Here is a 19,910-nt window from a genome sequence, read left to right as displayed (position 1 = left end):
AGAGCTTGGCAAAGCTGAACACAAATTATGCAGGCTCCTGCTTGCCGTTCCCAGCAAAGCACCCTTCCTGCGGCGGGATGGGTGGTGACACCGGCGCCACGGCCCTTGGGAAGGAAACTCCCCGTCCAGAGGGAAAACGTGATGCTGGAGCTTTCCCCGGGGGTCCGGCTGTCCCCGCAGAGGTGCCTGCGCCCCCTCACCCCACTGGGATTCGCAGCCCCGCTCGCCATCGCAGCCGCTCTGAGAGGCCCCGAACGTGGCATCTCTTTGGTGTCCCACCACGGCACGGAGGAAGCGTTGGTCCCGCTGGGATCTGTTGGGATGGGACGAGCCTCGGGACGCTCCGGTTGTGGCTCAGGACCCGCCGAGCGGTGCTGGTGAGGAAGGGTCGGGCTGCAAGCGAGTGATCGGCCCCGGCTCCTGGGGTCACAGAGCATCCAGGCGTGGAGGACCCGCTGCCCGACCCCGTCCTCCCTCCCTGCTTTGTTTGAGCTCTTAGAATCATAGAATCACAGAGTGGTTTGGGTGGGAAGGGACGTTAAAGACCATCTAGTTCCAACCCCCCTGCCCTGGGCAGGGACACCTCCCACCAGCCCAGGCTGCTCCAAGCCCCGTCCAACCTGGCCTTGAACCCCTCCAGGGATGGGGCAGCCACAGCTTCTCTGGGCACCCTGGCCCAGGGGCTCACCCCGCTCACAGCAAAGGATTTCTTTTATCTCATATCTCATCCCAATCTCCCTCTTCCAGTGGAAAACCCTTCCCCCGTGTCCTATCGCTACATGCCCTTGTAAAATGTCCCTCCCCAGCTTTCTCCAGTTTTCTTCTGATCTGTCCCCATGCAGGCGTCACAGAGGTGATGCTGCACAGGTGTGACGGGGGGACTTGTCGCTGGGCTCCTGGAAGTTCAGACTTGAGGGTCTGAATGCAAAGCAGACTCCCCTCCTCCGTGGCATGGACATTTCTTCATTTTAAAGATGAATATCTTGCTTCGCTTGCCGCAGATGCCGTTGCCGCGCTGCCCCATGGTGTCCCACACCGCGGCGCCGGGGGGGTGCCAGGCTGGGGCGAGCAGGACGTGTGCGTTCCGGGTGCGTCCCCTCCCGTGGAGATGGGGGGGCTGCAGCTCTGCTCGGCCCTCGGGGACCCCACGTCAGCATCCGTGGGGCAGGGGGGACCCGCTGGGGGTCGGTGCCGAGGACGCTTTCCCACCCCACGGGGATGAGAGCAGCCGGGTCTGCGCCGTCTGAGCTGCAAATGGGTTTAATTCCTGGGTGGCATCAGCCACGTCCCAGCTGCCCCCGGTCTTGTCCCCGGGGAGGGGAGAGGAGGAATAAAATAGGCCAAAATGGGGGCTGTGGGACCGTCCCGGCTCCCTCCAGCTGTGTTATGAGTGGGATGGGCACCATCCCGCGGCGGAGCGTCCCCGGGCGGGGTGCCATGGGTGCCCTCCCCAGGCTGGAGCTGCAGCGGGAGCCTGTGCCCTCCCCGGGGTCTGCAGGTCCCCTCCAGCCTGGAGCCACTCTCTGTCCCCACAGAGGCGAGGGGGCTCGTCCCTCCGGGGGCGGGGGGGCGGGGGAACAGGGCAGAGGTGGGGGCAAGGATGGGTGCGGGGCTACGTGGGCATCACCCGCGTTTTGGTGCCTGCAGGTTGGAGGGGGCTGGGGTGGGCTCCGTGCCGTGCCGGTGGCATCCCTTCCTGCTCCAGGGGGGCTCGGAGGGGACCGTCCCCTCTGGGGGGGGGTGACACGGGGCGCAGCAGGGAGGAGGGGGCCAGGCTGTGCCGGGCGGGCGCAGGGTGGGTGCATATGGCAGGGGTGGGTGGCAGACCAGACTTGCTCTGCTATAATTACTGTCTGAAACGCCTGCGCATCTCCCAGCCCTTCTTCGTCACAAACTCGCGGGGGCTATTTTTACCTCCCCTGCGAGCTCGTGCCCCGTGTCAGGGCCGTGAAGGGGAGCTGGTCCCCCCCTTTCCTGCCTCTGAGGCCGGGAGGATGCTCCCAAAGACCCGCCTGCGAGCCAGGGACCACATCTGGGGACCGCATCGTTGGGACTGTGATGGTGGGGACCACATGCCAGAGACCGTGTGCTGGGGACCACATCGTTGGGACCACGATGGTGGGGACCCCATGCCAGAGACCGTGTGCTGCGGGCGAGATCATTAGGACAGTGATGCTGGGGACAATGTGCCAGGGACAACATGCCAGGGACCACGTGCTGGGGACAACATCATTGTGACCATGATGCTGGGGACCACATGCCAGCGGCCATGTGCTGGCGACCACGTTGTTGGAACCATGATGCTGGGGACCAGCTCGTTGGGACCATGATGCTGGGGACAATGTGCCAGGGGCCATGTGCTGGGGACCACATCGTTGGGACCATGATAGTGGGGACCACATGCCAGAGACCGTGAGCTGGGGACCGCATCATTAGGACTGTGGTGCTGGGGACAGTGTGCCAGGGACCACATGCTGGGCACAGCTTGCTCGTGATCGCGTGCTGGGGACCACATTGTTGGGACCATGACACTGGGGACCACACACCAGGGGCCACGTGCTGGCGACCACATCATTGGAACCATGATGCTCGGGACAGTGTGCCAGTGACCATGTAGTGGGGACCACGTCATTGGGACCACGATGGTGGGGACCACATGCCGGAGACCATCTGCTGGGGGCCAGATTGTTAGGACCGTGATGCTGGGGACAATGTGCCAGGGGCCATGTGCTGGGGACCACATTGTTGCGACCATGTGGTGGGGACCACTTTGTTGGGACCATGATGTTGGGGACAGTGTGCCAGGGACCGTGTGCTGGGGACCACGTGCTGGGGACCACATCGTTGGGACCATGATGTTGGGGACAGTGTGCCAGGGACCATGTGCTGGGGACCACATCGTCGGGACCATGATGCTGGGGACAATGTCCCCCCATCCTGGGGACCAAGCACTGGGGACAGTATGCCAGGGACCACACGCTGAGGGCCACATCACAGAGACCACATGCTGGTGACCACACTCTGGGGACTATGTACCAGTCGCCACGTGCCGGGGATGCAGCGCACGGTGCCCTGGGCACTGTTCCTCCTCCTCCTCTTCCTCCTCCTCCTCCTCCTGCCGCGGGTGTGAGCGCGGCTTTTTGGCAGCGGTGGCCCTGCGTTTCCCAGGGGCCGTGTCCTCCCTCGCACGAGAGACAGTGGCGAGGCACAGGGCTCGTGGGGACAGGGACAGGGACACGGCTCGCCATCCCTGGCTCGGCCACCCTTTCCCCTGCCCCACGCCAGGGTGCCGGACACCTCGGTGATGGGCGAGGAGGGGCTTGGCAGGTCCAACGCAGCCCCGGGTGTCAGCGGGGGAGCCGGGGCCGGTGACATTGAGCGCGTTGGCTGCACAAAGGCATGTGAGTCTCTGTAGTGCCATTCTTCTCGGGGCTGGATCTCCTCCAGGGAGGAGAGAGCTGGCGGAGTGATTTAATTCACACTGACTGCAGCTGACCTTGGAAACCCGCCGATAGATGGCTGCGATCGATGCTGGCCGGCGCCGGGAGGCAGCGAGAGCCCGCCGCGGGTCCCATGGGTGCAGGAGGGATGGGGGGATCGGGCACCGATCGGCCAGGCACCCCGTGTCCCACCCCGGGGACGGCCACCCCCTGCCCTCCCGGCCCCTCAGCAGTGCTGGCAGCCACGGGGAGCTGGGCACAGCGCTCTCTGCGCCCGGGAACCGCTTTGCTTTTTATACCCCCACGAAATACTGACTGAGCTGCGGGTCCGTGGGGTGGCAGCGACGGCCGCTTGCGTGCGTGTGCCCAGTGTCACCGGACCCTGGCTCACAGCCAGCCGTGTGGGACCCTGGTGGCTCTGCGGTGGGGTGCCCTGGGGCGATTTCCAGCAGATTTGGGTCCCGGCGGGTGGCGGATGGGTGAAGCCGGGCTCAGCGCGGGGACGGCACAGCTCCATGGGGTGCAGCTCCATGGGACACAGCTCCGTGGGGCACAGCTCCATGGGGCGGCTGCAGGAGCCCGTAGCGGAGCCCCGCAGCTGGGCGCTGCTGCTCTCAGTGTCCCCTGATGCCTCTGGGCTGGGGGAGTGGGGGTCTCACGGCTAAAAGCGGCCAGGGGGGCCTGGGCTGGGGCGAGCAGCTCCCCCGGCTTGGGTGTACGGCTGCGGGAGGTGGCCGAGCCAGGGCTGGGGGTGCAGGAGGTGCCCAAAATGGGGCTGAGGGTGCAGGAGGTGCCCAAAACAGGGCCGGGGGTGCGGGAGGTGCAGGGGGTGCCCAAGTTGGGGCTGAAGGTGCAGGAGGTGCCTGAGCTGGGGCTGGGGGTGCAGGAGGTGCAGGGGGTGCCCAAGCCAGGGCTGGGGGTGCAAGAGTGCCCAAGATGGGGCTGGGGGTGCAGGAGGTGCCGGAACTGGGGCTGGGGGTGTAGGGGGTGGCTGAGACGGGGCTGGGGGTGCCAAAGACAGGGCTGGAGGTGCAGGATGTGCCTGAGTTGCGGCTGGGGGTGCAGGGGGTGCCCAAAACAGGGCTGAGGGTTCAGGAGGTGCCCGAGCAGGGGGTGCAGAAGGTGCCCAAAATGGGGCTCAGGGTGCGAGAGGTGCCCAAGCCGGGGCTGGGGGTGCAGGAGGTGCAGGGGATGCCCAAGCCAGGACTGGGGGTGCAGGAGGTGCCCAAGCTGGGGGTGAAGGAAATGCCCAAAATGGGGCTCAGGGTGCGAGAGGTGCCCAAGCCGGGGCTGGGGGTGCAGGAGGTGCAGGGGGTGCCCGAGCTGGGTCTGCGGATACTCTCGGGAGTTGATTTTCCGCTGGTGAAAACAGCACGCTCGAGGTGAGCGTTGTCGCTCCAAGCACAAGCGTGGGGGAACGGCGGCGCCGCTGCGTGCGCTGGGCCACCCTCCCGGGCGAACCTGCTGCGAAATACCCCCGGGAGCGGAGCCGGGGGGAGAAACCTGCTCCCTGCGAGCTGGGATGGCGCCGCGCTCCCTGCGCGTCCCTTCTCTGCCCATGGCCAGCGCACGAAGCTGCTGCCGGTGGGCGCTGGGGACGGTGGGCACGGCAGGGATGTCCCTTTTCTTGCTGGGGCCCGAGGAGCAGGAATCGAAACGTGGACTTTCCTGCCTGTTTGCTGCCTTTCCTGCCTGTTTGCTGCCTTTCGTCGCTCCCAGCGGGCAGCTGTGGAGGGGACTCTTCGGGGGCAGCTCTGCCCCAGGGGCTGCAGGGCATTAATTAGCAGGGGAGGGACAGAGGTGCTAATGAAGGGAAGGTTTTAATTCCTGGTTTGCAGCCGGCTCCCAGAGTTCCGTTTGGGTCCTGCGATCCCGTACTGGTGTCCCTGTGCCCAGGGGCTCGGTCAGAGTGCTGTGGGTGCTTTCATGGCACCTTCCATCTCGGGAGCACCCTGGGAGGTGGGGAAATCACCGAATCACAGACTGGTTTGGGTGGGAAGGGACGTTAAAGACCATCTAGTTCCAACTCCCTTGCCCTGGGCAGGGACACCTCCCACCAGCCCAGGTTGCTCCAAGCCCCGTCCAACCTGGCCTTGAACCCCTCCAGGGATGGGGCAGCCACAGCTTCTCTGGGCACCCTGGCCCAGGGGCTCACCCCCCTCACAGCAAAGGATTTCTTCCCAATATCTCATCCCAATCTCCCTCTTCCAGTGTAAAACCCTTCCCCCTCGTCCCGTGGCTCCCCTCCCTGAGCCAGGGTCCCTCCCCAGCTTTCCTGGAGCCCCTTTAGGGACTGGCAGGGGCTGGAAGGTCTCCCCGGCGCCTTCTCTTCTCCAGGCTGTGGCTGGAGCTCAGCACCCCGTGGGGGCTGGAGTGTCAGAGGCTGAGCCCAAGTCTTGGCATGACCGGATGCCCCTGTCATCGCTGGTGGCTCCTTGGAGGTGCCAACAACGAGGTGCCAGCTCTGGAAGCGCCCACTCCACCCTGCAGCCCCTGGGCGCCGGGGCGTGTGGCCGGCGCCGTGCCGTGCCGTGCCGTGCCACACCGCCGTGCCATTGTACATCACCGTGCCGTGCCACGTCACCGTGCCATGCCGTGCCGCGCCATGGCCGTGGGTCTTGTTGAGTGGGTCTATGGGTCCGGCTCCTGCCAGCCCTCCCCTGGTGTCCCCAGCCCTGGCGGGACACACACCTCGTCTTTGCTGTCACTGCTGGGGCTGAGCTGCTGGGGAAGGTGGGGACATCACATCCCGGCCTCCCGCAGTCCCGCTCAGCCCGAGGCGGTGGCAGCGGGGACACTTTGGAGCCCTTTCACGCTGAATCCGTAGGATGCTCCGAAGCTGCTTGTTCCCGCCCTGAGGGAGGGAGTTTTGCTTTTGCGACTCCTCAGAGGCAGCAGCGCTGGCATCACATAGGGGTGGAGAGGGGGGGGTTGGACGGGGACACGCCAGCTTTGTCACCGCAACGAGCCGCAGCTGCATCGGTGCGGGGGGGACAACGCAACGGATGCAGCGTCACACCGTGCAACGCAGCCCTTTGCGGGGCAACGCGCAACCCGGTGCGATGCGGCGCGGTGCGACGCTCTGCGACGCCGCGCAGCACGAGGCACAGCCTCCCCGCTGCCGGGGGGCTCGTCCCCTGCCCATGATGTCCCCCCTGCATGACGACGGGGTGACCCAAACCCCAGCTATGGGCTCACACGTGCCCCGTCCCCGCTTTGGCTGTGGGCGACCTCCCCCCAGCCTGCGCCGGCTTTTTCCCCATCCCTTTTACCGAATTCCAGGCAAGGTGTTTCCCAAGCGGAGCCGGATGACATTTCCAAAAGCCCCGCAGTAGCCTGAATTCTCCTGACCTGCCTCTCGCAGTAATCGTTGTCTTTTTTTCCCCTACAGTTGTTATGACAATAGTTTGGCTGGGAGGAATCGCTTTAACCTCGCCCCTTAATTGGCTCTTTCCTGCCGGGGCCCCCTCTTCGGCTGCTGCAAACCTTGATTAGCTCGGCCGTGCGAGGGAGCGAGCTGACGGCGGGGGGTTTTGCCGGCAATCCTACCTTTTTTGCATTTTTATGCTCATTTAGAAAGCCGGAAGAGCTTTAAAGGGTGGGTTTTGTTTTTTTTTTTGGATGCTCCATCGCGCCGCCGAGCCGGATGCCTGCCTGGCTCCCTGTGGCTCAAGGTACCGGTGGTGGCGCACCTGGAAAAAGGCTGTAGTGCCTAAATCCAACGCCACGGCTGGGCTGGGGTGATGGGGGGCAGCAGCAGGACTTCCCCGTGTCCCCCCCCATCACCCCCCGTGTCTGCCGGCCTCAGCCTCCTCCAGCTGAAGAGCCGGTGAACCGGTGAGGGAGGGGCTCTTCTGGGGGAGCCACGGGGTGGGATTGGGTGGGATTGGCGTCGAAACGGGGGGGTGCGGATGTGGGAGCGCCCTGGGTGTTCGTCGGGGTTTAATGGTTTAACCCCAGGCAGCAACTGGGACCAGGCGGGCGCCCGCTGGCTCGCTCACCCCCCCACAAGTAGGGTAGGGAGAAAAGGAGGGGGGAAAAAACCTCGTGGGTCGAGATAAAGACAGTTCAGCAGAACTGTAACGGAAGAGAAAATAATAATAATAATAGTAATAGTAAGTAGTAGTAGTAATAGTAGTAGTAACAAGAGAAAATAGTAGTAATAATGATGATGATGATGATGATTTGATGACGATGATGATTCGATGATGATGATGATAATAGTAATGGTAAAAGAATACACAGAATGAGTGATACGATGCCATCTCTCACCACCCGACGATGGGTTGCCCATCCCATCCCAACGGCAATCGCGGATTCCTCCCCCCGCCCCCGGCGGCCATGCCCCGTTGATACACTGAGGATGTGCCTGTGGTAGGGAATGTTCCTGTGGGCAGCTTGTCCTGCCTGCGCTCCCTCTCGGCTTCTGCGGGAAGCTGGAAAAGTCCTTGACTAATGTAAACATTACTTAGCAACAACGGAAACAATGTGCTATCAGCATTGTTCTACTCAATTCACAACGCAGCAGCTACTAGAAAGAAAATTAACTCAATCCTGGCCGAAACCAGGGCGGTGTTTGAGCACTCGGGCTTTGGTTCTGGTCTCTTCCCCGGTGGGTTTGGGTTGCATCGCAGGACACGGCTTTTCCAGCCCTCCTGCCCCACGCCTGCTGGGACAAAGCCCGTGCTGCTGCAGTGGGCACGAGCCTCCCGTGACCTTCGCTGGCCTGGTCACCGAGCCCTGCTCATGGGGACGAGAGAGTTTGGGGGGGCAGATATGGCAGCACGACACCCTGGTCCAGTCTGAGGGTCCAGCTGGGCCTCGAAGGCCAGGTGCAGGATGGAAATGCTGGTTGCTGGTAGTGGGCTCTGGGGTGTGATCCCTGGGAGCTACTGGGGGTGATGGTCAAGAGGGGCTGGGGTGTGATGGCCAAGAGGTGCACAGAGGGTGATGGCCAAGAGGGGCTGGGGTGTGATGGCCAAGAGGTGCTGGGGGGGGAGATGACCAAGAGGTGCTGGGGTGTGATGGCCAAGAGGTGCTCGGAGGGTGACGGCCAAGAGGTGCTGTAGGGTTGATGGCCAAGAGGTGCTGGGGGGGTGATGGCGCAGCGGTGCTGGGGGATGATGGCCAAAAGGTGTTGGGAGTTGGTGGCCAAGAGGTGCTGGGGGATGGTGGCCAAGAGGTGCTGGGGCATGATGGCCAAGAAGTGCTGGGAGTTGATGGTCAAGAGGGGCTGGTGGCCAAGATATGCTGGAGGGTTGATGGCCAAGTGGTGCTGGGGGATGATGGCCAGAAGGTGCTGGGAGTTGATGGCCAAGAGGTGCTGAGGGGGATGATGGCCAAGAGGTGTTGGTGGGTGATGGCCAAGTGGTGCTGGGGGATGATGGCCAAGAGATGCTGGGAGTTGATGGCCAAGAGGTGCTGGGGGATGATGGCCAAGAGGTGCTGAGGGAGACAATGGCCAAGAGGTGGTGGGGGGTGATGACCAGGGGCTTCAGTGCCAGGAACCTGAGCCACGATCCCACCCATGAGCATCTCTTGCACCCGCTGGCTTGTCTGGAGCCCTGGTGCAGCAGGAGATGCAGTCATTCAGCAGAAGCTGCCCCCCAGGGTGGACCCCCACTGGCTGTTGTGCACAAATGCCTGTCTGGGGGAGGGTGGGAGTGATGGTGGTGCTTGTCCCCGGCACGGCTGAGTGCTCTCAGGCGATGGGAGGCGAGCAGCGGTGGTGGTGGCGCGGGCGCAGCGCACCCGGGGACGGCGCAGCTCGGCGCTGGGTGCACGGCCGGGTTTCCAGGGCACCCCGGGGCTTCTCCCTGCCTCGCCAAAGCGTTTTGCAAACAGGCCTCGGCGTCCCGCTCGGCGCGGTGCCGGCGACACTGATGCCAGCTGACAGCTCTGGCTTCGCAGGGAGCTGCGCTTTCATCTACCTGCAGCTCCAGGCGAGCTCTCCTTCCAGAGGCCAAAACGCAATTACCCGTAAACCAGGAGGCACCAGGGCTGCCCGTGTGCTCGGGATCCCTGCCGCGGCTCTCCAGCACGCTGAGAGCTTCACAAGCGCGTCGGGGCGCTGCTGGCGAGCGCCAGTGCCCGTGCCAGGAACCCGGGCTGGCAACTTGTCCTCCCTGGGAGGCTCCTGGTTTAACGTGCCCGGCCCTGGCTCACACGCCGGTGTGTCAGATGTTGCTTCGCCGGCAGCACCGTCGGTGCCAAACCTGGCTGGCAAACGGCTCCTTTACCTGGGCACGGGGAGGTGTCGGGGCTGGCGGGGTTGTGGGGCTGGGGGAGGAGGGGGATGCGCAGGGACTGACCCCCCACCCGTGTGTCTCGCTCAGGTGAACGTGACGGTGGACTACATCCGACCGGCCAGCAGCGCCACCGAGACCGTGCCCGCCTTCTCCGAGCGCACGTGCGCCACCGTCTCCATCGGAGGAATGTAAGTGCGGCCCCGGGGAACCGGGTGCAGCGCAACGAGGCTTCGCGGGGCTCTGCCGTGGGGACACCGGGGACGGGGTGGCTTGTCCTCGCCGTGGGGCCGGATGGCGGGAGCCTCCTGCCCCGCTCTGCCGGGGGTCCCGCAGACCTGCCGCCCCCAGCTCTGGCGGTTCGGGGGTCCCCCGTGAGCCGGGTGACACGGGGAGCAGCGTGGCCGGTGGGTGGCTTTGGAGGAACCGTCTCTCCCTGCTGGATGTCCCCGGGGTGCAGCGGGGGGAGCTCTGCCAGAGCAGCCTCCCCCTCACCATCCCTGTCCCCACTTTCCATGCCCGGGGCAGATTCGGTGGCTTTCCCCCGGGACACTGGGACGCTGTGCTCCTCCGGCACAGCTCTACGGAGAGCTCGTGCCAGCGAGGCGTGCATCAGGATGGCAGCAGCTCCGGGAGCCGCGTAGGGATGATTTGTCATAGGCCGTTTGCTTGCTTTTTTTTTTTTTTTTTTTTTTTGCCTTGTAGCAGCTATTTTGGAAAGCGACCAAAGTGCTGCAGCGTTGCGCTTTCCTCCCCCTTAATCCAAGGTCTGGGAAAGCTGCGGAGCATCGCGCTGCATGGGGAGACATGGCTCCGTGCCGCCTGGGAAGCAGAAAGGTCCCTGTCACCTCCCCCGCCCCCCCCCAGCTCCGGTCTAATTAAAGCACTCGTGGAGTGCCCTTCGGTGATGCTTATCTCACGAGTGGGTTTAATTTCCACTCCAGTGGCAAAGGACAGCCAGCCCTACCCGTGCCGGGATGCTGCTCCCGGGATGAAACCGCGGCAGTGGGACCCTAAAGGGCTTTCCCGGATGGAGATGCCGGGTGCAGGGGAGCCCTGCGGAGCTTTAAACCCCCTTGGTTTATTCAGCGGTGCTTTAACCGCCTCCCCGGGGAGCCGATTCTCCAGCCGAGTGTGTCTCGCTGGGTTTTTGGGAGGGACGGCCCAGCTGTTGTGTTTTTGGGGCTGTTTGTAGGAAGATGAGGTCCTGGGGTATTGGCGGTGCACAAGGTGGGGAGTGTGCGGCGCAAAACCCACCGGCCTCTCCCCGTGCCTGGCGGCCACGGTGCTCCCAGCCCTGGGATGCTCCCGGCACGGCGGTGGGGCAGGATTTCCCCTCTCGGGAGCATCTTGCCGAGCACTGCCGCCTGCTCTTGGCATCTCCAGCTGCAAATTGCTTTCAAACAGCTCCCGAGTCGCATCCCATCCCTCTTGCGGGAGGAAACCTGACGTGAATTTGCAGGGCCACTGCTCGCCTTGACTTCATTGCCATAATCAGGCGGCAGCCGAGCGAGCCGAGCGCTGGGATCTCGTGCCGGAGTGTCTCTGCGGTGTGCAAGCCTCCGGGGCACGGCGTGGGGCAGCCCCTTTGCTCCCGGCTGCCCGCGGCCCCCCAGCGAAGGCGTGGGCGTAACAGAGCAGGGTCTGTGCCATGCATCCAACGCCGCACTGGGGACGGAGCCGGGAAAGAAAGCCTGGCTTGTCCGCCTGGCATCTGGGCTGGGCTGTGCCTGCTTGGCAGGCTGAGCACGCCGCGGGCAGCCCGGGCAGAGCGCTAACCCCCTTCTGGAGCCTTCGGGGCCCTGGTTCCTGCCCGTTGTGGCTCTCGGTGTGGGCAGAGGGTGGTCCTGCAGCCCCCTGCCCGCGCTGGCAGCAGGGTGGGCAAGGGGGAGCCCGGCCAGGCATCGGCTGCACCCCTGGGGTGGCCCCTCTCCCTCCCCGAGCGTGGCAGGAGGATAATGCCCACCCTCGGCAGTGGGCAGAGGAGGACGGTCACCCACCCGCAGCGTCCCCTCTCCTCGGGGTGCTGGGTGGGTTTCTGGGGGGCAGCAGAGCGCCTTCTCCTGCCTGGCTTGCAGGCAGCCCCTGCCTCCAGCTCAGAGCACCATGAACTTGAGCTGGAGCACAAACCCAGCTTCACCTGCCCATACCCCTGCCTGCATCCCTGCCCGTATCCCTGCCTGCATCCCTGCTCATATCCCTGCCTGCATCCCTGCCTGTATCCCTGCTCATATCCCTGCCTGCATCCCTGCCTGCATCCCTGCTTGCATCCCTGCTCATATCCCTGCCCGTATCCCTGCCTGCATCCCTGCTTGCATCCCTGCTTGCATCCCTGCTCATATCCCTGCCTGCATCCCTGCCTGCATCCCTGCCTGTATCCCTGCTCATATCCCTGCCTGTATCCCTACCCATATCCCTGCTCATATCCCTGCCTGTATCCCTACCCATATCCCTGTCTGTGTCCCAGCCCATATCGCTGCCTGTATCCCTGCCCGTATCCCTGCCTGTATCCTGTACCCCTGCCTGTATCCCTGCCCAATCCCCAGCTGCGGTGCCTGGCTCAGTGTCCTCTCTGGGTCCATCGCGCTTCTCCCTCCCAGCTCCCCGGGGTTTTTCAGCTTGATCCCTGGCTGGGGAATGCTGGTGCCACTGCCTGGGGGGGCTCTGCCCAATTCCCGCATGGCACAACCCTCCCCATCCCGCTCTGCCGGCTCCTGGTGCACCCTGTGCCTTGTCAGCATCTACCGCCGCTGCCGGCACTGCTGCTCCCGGCTCACGTTTTCCTGCTGAGCACAGGTAAGGTCAGAGGTTTGTGCTCGGCTGTCACAACAAAGCTGTGCTGACACGGAAAACAGGGCGCAGGGGCCGCGGCTGGCGGAGAAGGCAGCTGCCGGGACATCGGGGACCCCACGGGCACCTCCTGTGCCGGTCTGGGCTCACAGGGACAGCTCATCCCACCACGGGCACCGTTGGGAGGCACCCGCAAAGTGGTGGCAGAGGGACCCGGGGACGATGGGGCAGGTCTGCCGTGACCCGCGGGAGTGGGTGCGTGTGAGGGCTCTGGCTTCACACCAGCCTTTGCTCTTTGGGAACCCTGTGGCATCCCGCAGCATCCCATGGCATCCTGCAGCATCCCACAGCATCCCACATCATCTTACAGCATCCTGCAGCATCCCGTGGCATCCTGTAGCATCCCACAGCATCCCAGGTCATCCCACAGCATCCCATAGCATCCCACAGCATCCCATGGCATCCTGTAGCATCCTGCAGCATCCCATAGCATCCCATAGCATCCTGCAGCATCCCATATAGGATCCTGCAGCATCCCACAGCATCCTGCAGCATCCCATGCCATTCCACAGCATCCCACAGTATCCCCTGGCATCCTACAGCATCTCGTAGCTTCCCTTAGCATCCCGCAGCATCCCATAGCATCCTACAACATCCCATAACATCCTGCAGCATCCCATATAGGATCCTGCAGCATCCCACAGCTTCCCTTAGCATCCTGCAGCATCCCACAGCATCCTGCAGCATCCCACAGCTTCCCTTAGCATCCCGCAGCATCCCATAGCATCCTGCAGCATCCCATAACATCCCATAACATCCTGCAGCATCCCATGTATATGATCCTGCAGCATCCCTCAGCATCCCATAGCATCCCGCAGCATCCCATAGCATCCTGCAGCATCCCACAGCATCCCACAGTATCCCATAGCATCCTGCAGCATCCCACAGCATCCTGCAGTATCCCATGCCATCCCACAGCATCCCCTGGCATCCTACAGCATCCCGTAGCTTCCCTTAGCATCCTGCAGCATCCCGCAGCATCCCGCAGCATCCCGCAGCATCCCATATAGGATCCTGCAGCATCCCACAGCATCCCATAGCATCCCACAGCATCCCATGGCATCCTGCAGCATCCTGCAGCATCCCGCAGCATCCCACAGCATCCCATAACATCCTGCAGCATCCCATATAGGATCCTGCAGCATCCCACAGCATCCCGCAGTGTCCTCTGCCATCCCACAGCATCCCACAACATCCCCTGGCATCCTGCAGCATCCCACAGCTTCCCTTAGCATCCTACAACATCCCATAACATCCTGCAGCACCCCATATAGGATCCTGCAGCATCCCGCAGCATCCCACAACATCCCATAACATCCTGCAGCATCCCATTTATATGATCCTGCAGCATCCCACAGCATCCCGCAGCACCCTGCAGCACCCCATAGCATCCCATAGCATCCTGCAGGATCCCATATAGGATAATGCAGCATCCTGCAGCATCCCACAGGATCCCATCCCATCCCACAGCATCCCCAGGCACCCGGCAGCATCCGGCAGCCGGCGGGCAGCGGGCAGGGCGGGTGCTGGCTGTGGGCTGGGCTGGATGCCCCGGGGTGCCCGGCCGTGGGGCTTGGTGCTCCCAGGAGGCTGCCGAGAGCCCGGCTCCCTCCCGGGGGCTGCGCTGGGATGCAGGAAGGGGATGGTGTCCCCAGCCCGCCAGCGAGGCTGTCGCCGGGGGACAGGGGCAGGCGCCCCGTCAGCAGCCTCCCGTCGCCGGGCCATCGCCCATCAGGTTGGGCTACGGGCAGGGAGGTGGGGGCCAGCGTGGCTCCCGAGGCAGGGCCGGTGGCTGCTGGCAGCCGTGGGGCGTCCTGCGCCCTCCTGTCCCCGCGCTAAAGCAGACCGTGGGGATGCGCCGGCTCTCCCGTGGCTTGGGGACATCCCTCGGGGTGGCCCCGGACCCCCTTTGCTGGTTCGCCACCGCGTGGCAAGTGGGGCGAGGGGTCGCTCACCGAGAGCCCTCCTGTGGGGGGTTCTGGGGGGCTGGATCCATCCCACACCCCCCGTCAGGTCTTGCTCCGGGGGTCCCGTCCCCGTGGTCCTTCCCCGGGGGGACGCAGAGGCTGCCGCCGGGCAAATTGCACGGATTCTTGGAAGGAAAGGCCACTGAAAATCATTGGAAACAAATCTAAGGAAAGCCCAGAGCTATAAACGCGGGCGGGCGCGGGGGGAGACTTTCCCCGTGGGCAGCAGGGTGGGGGTGCTGCGTTTTGGGGCTGGTTGGGCACAAACGGGGGCGTTTCGCTGGTGCCACCTCTGGGCGCGGGGGTGGGGGTGGGTTTGGCGCTGCCGAGCTGTGCCAGGCAGCCGGAGCTGGAGGGCTTTCGGTGGGTGAAAACGCGGCTCAAAAACTTCCTCTTTGGATTTTCGGAGGGGGAAGACTGTGAAATGAGTTTCGGGGGGCGGGGGGAGGAAGCTTGCAAATAGCCCTTTTTCCCTCCGCCGTTCTTTAAGTGGCAAAAACTGTATTTCACGGCCTAATAAGATTTTATTTTTTTTTTTCCCGCAGCGAAGAGCTTTTCATCTGCCTTTTCGCATCCCCGTTCTTTAATCTGGGCTTAACTGGGGGAGGCGTCTTCCCCCCGCGCTGCAGCTCCGGCTCCTCTCCCCAGTTTATTTGAAGCTTGGCGGGGGGCTGAAATTGTGCCCCCCCCCCCCCCCCCATTGTGGGGAGAGGGGCAGGGAGCCGGGGCGGGGGGGGTGTTGCAGATGCAGCTGAACGGGTCCCCCCTGAACCCTCCACAGCAAAACCTGGGTGCCAGGATCAGCCCCTGTGGGATTTCTGAGCTTTAAAAGCTCTAAAACTTGAAAGAATTTGGGGTCCTCCCAGGATTTGTAGCCCTGGGAGGGGTTGTTTTTTGCAATCAAGCAGCAGGATTTCGTGGCTGGGGGTGTTGGTGATGCTGGGATGCCGTCACAGCTCAGGATTTCGTAGCCGGGGGTGTTGGGGACGCTGGGATGCTGGGATGACTCAGGGTTTCGTGGCTGGTGGTGGTAGCGATGCCGGGATGCCAGCGTTGATGTGGATGTCGTGCCTCGGGGTCGTTGGTGATGCTGGGGTGCCATCACAGCTCAGGGTTTCGTGGCTGGGGGTGGTAGCAATGCTGGGATGCCGACACAGCTCAGGATTTCGTGGCTCGGGGTCGCTGGTGATGCTGGGATGCTGGTACAGCTCAGGATTTCATGTCTCGGGATGTTAGCAGTGCCGGGATGCCAGCACGGACCTGGATTTCATGGCTTGGGGTGGTAGCAGTGCTGGGGTGCTGACACGGCTCGGGATTTCACGGCTGGGGTTGTTGGTGATGCCGGGATGCCGGCACGGCTCTGCACGCCCTCTGCTCTCAGAGCATCCAGCCTCTCCAGCAGTCCAGGGAGGACCCTTTTCCTCTCCCCTTTCCAGGAATGACATAGGAGCATCCAAGGAAGCTGCTCACAGCTGGGATCAAAGCGCAGGAGGGTGGGTTTGGGGTTTTTTCGGTGCAGCGTGGGGCACTGCTTCCCCTGGCTGTCTGTTGGGGTTCAGGGGCTGCTGGAGGCTGGAGGCAGCAAGCCCAAGGTGGCCGGTAGCCAGTGGCCTGGGCTAGTCCTGCTCCGTGCCACCGCTGGGCACGGGGCGCTGGGCACGGTGCTCCCACCTGCTCTGGCTGCTCCCCCGTCCCGGCACTCTGAGGCTTTGCAGCATCGTGGCCACGTTGTCCCTGGCCACGGGTGGGAGGTCTCGGGGCCGGCAGGGGCAGGGAGCTGCTGGCATGAGGGTGCCTGGGGACCGCCACCCGCCGCAGGGTGCAGGACGGGATCCCAATGCAGGGTGCTGGTATGATCCCGCTGCAGGGTGCAGGATGGGATCCCAATACAGGGTGCGAGACAGGATCCAGATGCAGGGTGCAGGGTGAGATCCCGCTGCAGGGTGCAGGATACAGGCTCCTGCTGCAGGGTGCAGGATGAGATCCCCCTGCAGGGTGCACGATGGGATCCAGCTGCAGGGATGCCTCCCGGCACAGGGTATTTCCCCCCCGGCACAGGCTATTTCCCCCCTGGCACAGGCTATTTCTCCCTGGCACAGGCTGTTTCCCCCCCGGCACAGGCTATTTCCCCCCTGGCACAGGGTATTTCTCCCCCTGGCACAGGCTATTTCTCCCTGGCACAGGCTATTTCCCCCCAGTACAAAGTATTTCCCCCCTGGCACAGGCTATTTCCCCCCAGCACAGGCTATTTCCCCCCAGCACAGGGCATTTTCCCCTTGGCACAGCCTATTTTCCCCTTAGCACAGCCTATTTCCCCCCTGGCACAGGGTATTTCCCCCCGGCACAGGCTATTTCCCCCCAGCACAGGGCATTTTCCCCTTGGCACAGCCTATTTTCCCCTTGGCACAGCCTATTTCCCCCCTGGCACAGGGTATTTCCCCCCAGCACAGGCTATTTCCCCCCAGCACAGGGCATTTTCCCCTTGGCACAGCCTATTTTCCCCTTGGCACAGCCTATTTCCCCCCCGGCACAGGCTATTTCTCCCTGGCACAGGCTATTTCCCCCCAGCACAGACTATTTCCCCCCCGGCACAGGGTATTTCTCCCCCTGACACAGGCTATTTCCCCCCTGGCACAGGGTATTTCTCCCCCTGACACAGGCTATTTCCCCCCTGGCACAGATTATTTCCCCCCCGGCACAGGCTATTTCCCCCCAGCACAGGCTATTTCTCCCTGGCACAGGCTATTTCCCCCCAGCACAGGCTATTTCTCCCTGGCACAGGCTATTTCCCCCCAGCACAGGCTATTTCTCCCTGGCACAGGCTATTTCCCCCATGGCACAGGGTATTTCTCCCCCTGGCACAGGGTATTTCCCCCCTGGCACAGCCTATTTCCCCCCCTGGCACAGCATATTCCCCCCCGGCACGGAGTATTTCCCCCCGGGGTGTCCCGTGGGGCTGGAGCGGGTACCGGCTGCCAGCACTTTGCCGCTGGCGGCGCAGCCGGGTGCCCAGCGAGTACCCGCGTGGGCTGCGGTGCCAGGGTAAAGCTGGGCTCGTGCCCAGGAGCCGGGGGGTGTGTGTGTGTGTGTGTGTCTGTGTGTGTTTTTTGCAACCCCAGCCTCTGGAAAAAGGCCCAAATTTCGCTACCGCCTTCCAAGCTGCTCTTTCCCCCGGGGAGGAGGTGTCTGGGCCGGGGAGGACGAGCCTCGCCAGGCTGCCGGGGGCTGCCGGAGGGTTGGCAGAGCTCGGTGCCCGCCGTGGCGCTGGCAGGGTGCTGGCAGGGGCCGTGGTGGCTGCAAGCTCGGGGACTTGGAGTTAAGCCACTCGCACCCTTAAGTGATGGGACACTGCGGCGCGCGGGAGGGGGGGTTGTTCCCGGTCACGCTGGGGGTGCCTTGGGACTGAAGTGCCTTCTGCGGGCACCGGCGCTGAGACGGCACAACCAGCGCCGGCGCTGGGGACCCTGCCCGCGGCAGAGCCGCCGGTGCGGGAGCCGAGCTGCTCACGCGTCCTTTCGCCAAACTTCCCAAATTTAAGTCCCATCGGCATCACCCCCGGTACGCTCCCCTGTGCCCCAGCGAGGAGGATGAGGGGTGGATGAAGGGTCAGAGCCCGCTGCCTCCGCCACCCTCCCCGCGGCTCTGCCCCTTCGGAGGCTCCGCGATCCCGCTCCGAAGGGGGGATTTGTTTCCTTCTAATCGGGCTGTGATATACGGCAGGCTGCCCCGGAGCTCTGCTTGCAGGGGTGGTTTAACATTAGATTTTTAATGATCCCTCCATTAATCCCGGTATTCTGGGATTTAACGCTCGCTGCCCTTTGACCGGGGGAAATGACGGAAACTTTGGTTTCACGCAGGTTGGATACTCCTGGAGGCCAGCGCCAGGAATAGCTGCCTGGCTGCTCTGAGCGCTGTGGGATGGGGCAGGGGCGGGAATGGATGGCTGGGAGGGGGAGCGGGATGAGCTGGGATGGGGAGCGGGATGAGTGGGGATGGGGAGCGGGATGAGCTGGGATGGGGAGCAGGATGAACTAGGATGGGGAGTGGGATGAGCTGGGATGGGGAGCGGGGATGAGCTAGGATGGGGAGAGGGTTGAGCTGGGATGGGAAGAGGGATGCAACTGGGATGGGGAGTGGCGTGTGCCTGGGAGGGAGAGAGGGATGCAGCTGGGATGGGGAGAGGGATGCGGCTGGGATGGGGAGCAGGATGAACTGGGATGCAGAGAGGGATGTGCCTGGGATGGGGAGAGGGATGACCTGGGATGGGGAGCGGGATGAGCTGGGATGGGGAGCAGTATGCTCCTGGGATGGAAAGAGGGATGCGGCTGGAATGGGGAGAGGGTGCGGCTGGGATGAGGAGAGGCTGCGGCTGGGATGCAGAGAGGGATATGGCTGGGATGGGGAGCGGGATGAGCTGGGATGGGGAGTGGGATGTGGCTGGGATGGAGATTTTGCGCCGGGTGCCTCCGTCCCCTCTTGCAGAGCCCGTTGGGGACGGAAAAGCCGTGGCGGGGGGAGCACGGCCACCCTCCCCCTGCGCAGCCCCAGCCCGTCCCGGCTCCTTTAGGACCCGGCAGCGCGGTGGGAGCGAACGCTGGCAATTTTTGCTTGTCTTCTAAAAAGCCATAACCGTGATATTGCCGAATAAAATGAAGCCATCAAACGGAGGTGGCAACAAGATTACAACACTTCCCGAGCGCTGGGGGCAGAATAAAATCGTCCGTTTAGCGAGCAGACGGAGCGCCTGCTAGCACAGTTGTTTCCTGATGCTTTCCGTGTCGGGTTTTAATCTCCTGTGCTTTTCCCACACCCTGGGCAACCCCCCAGCTTCTTGCTCTCTTCCCCGGAATGTGGCTGGGGTGACGGATGGGGGGGACGGAGCTGCCCGGCCGGTGCGGGGTGACGGATGTGGGGACGGAGCTGGGTGTCTCCTCCTCTGCAGGGTGCAAACTTGGCGGGGGGGCAGTGCTGATGGCACCCCCATCCCAGATCCAGCCATGGAATCCCAGCGGGCTATTCCCGAGCCCCAGGGTGGAGACGTGGGACACGAGGGGGTGTCCCAAGCTGTCTGCCCGTGCTTGGGTGGGACGTGACCCTACGGGAAGGAGCCCCCGTGCCCGGCGCTGGTGGCAGTTGCCGTTTGGGGCTCGTTCCCGTGGTGGGTCAGGTTGGGGACGTGCTGCAGATGTGCTGCCCCCGGGGGTGCTGCAGCAGCTCCCGGGCACGGGGGTGGGATGGAGGTGGCATTTCTGGGCGCAGGCGCCGCTGCGGCAGGGGCAGCTCTCCCCGCCGTGCCCGTCACCGGGGCCTCCGGCCTCAGCTTCGCTCCAGCATCTCCCCCGCTGTGTGTTGGGCAGAAGACTCCTGGTGATGCCTGTCCCCGCTCGTGATGCTCGTGCCTGCCGGAT

At 63.7% G+C, this 19,910-nt stretch overlaps 1 protein-coding gene across 1 annotated transcript in view; it reads left to right on the top strand.

Moving 5' to 3' along the window:
* The window catches only part of SND1 (staphylococcal nuclease and tudor domain containing 1), a 146,706-nt gene that overhangs the window by 58,747 nt on the left and 68,049 nt on the right, over positions 1-19,910 (top strand). Inside the window, exon 12 of the mRNA XM_063323779.1 lies at positions 9,776-9,876. Coding sequence (XP_063179849.1) covers positions 9,776-9,876 — 101 coding nt within the window. The remainder of the gene's footprint in view (positions 1-9,775; positions 9,877-19,910) is intronic.

This window comes from Chroicocephalus ridibundus, chromosome 1 (genome assembly GCF_963924245.1).
Source record: "Chroicocephalus ridibundus chromosome 1, bChrRid1.1, whole genome shotgun sequence".
NCBI lineage: Eukaryota > Metazoa > Chordata > Aves > Charadriiformes > Laridae > Chroicocephalus > Chroicocephalus ridibundus.
Note: the sequence above shows the minus strand (reverse complement) of the source record. Positions and strands in the feature narration are given on the sequence as shown.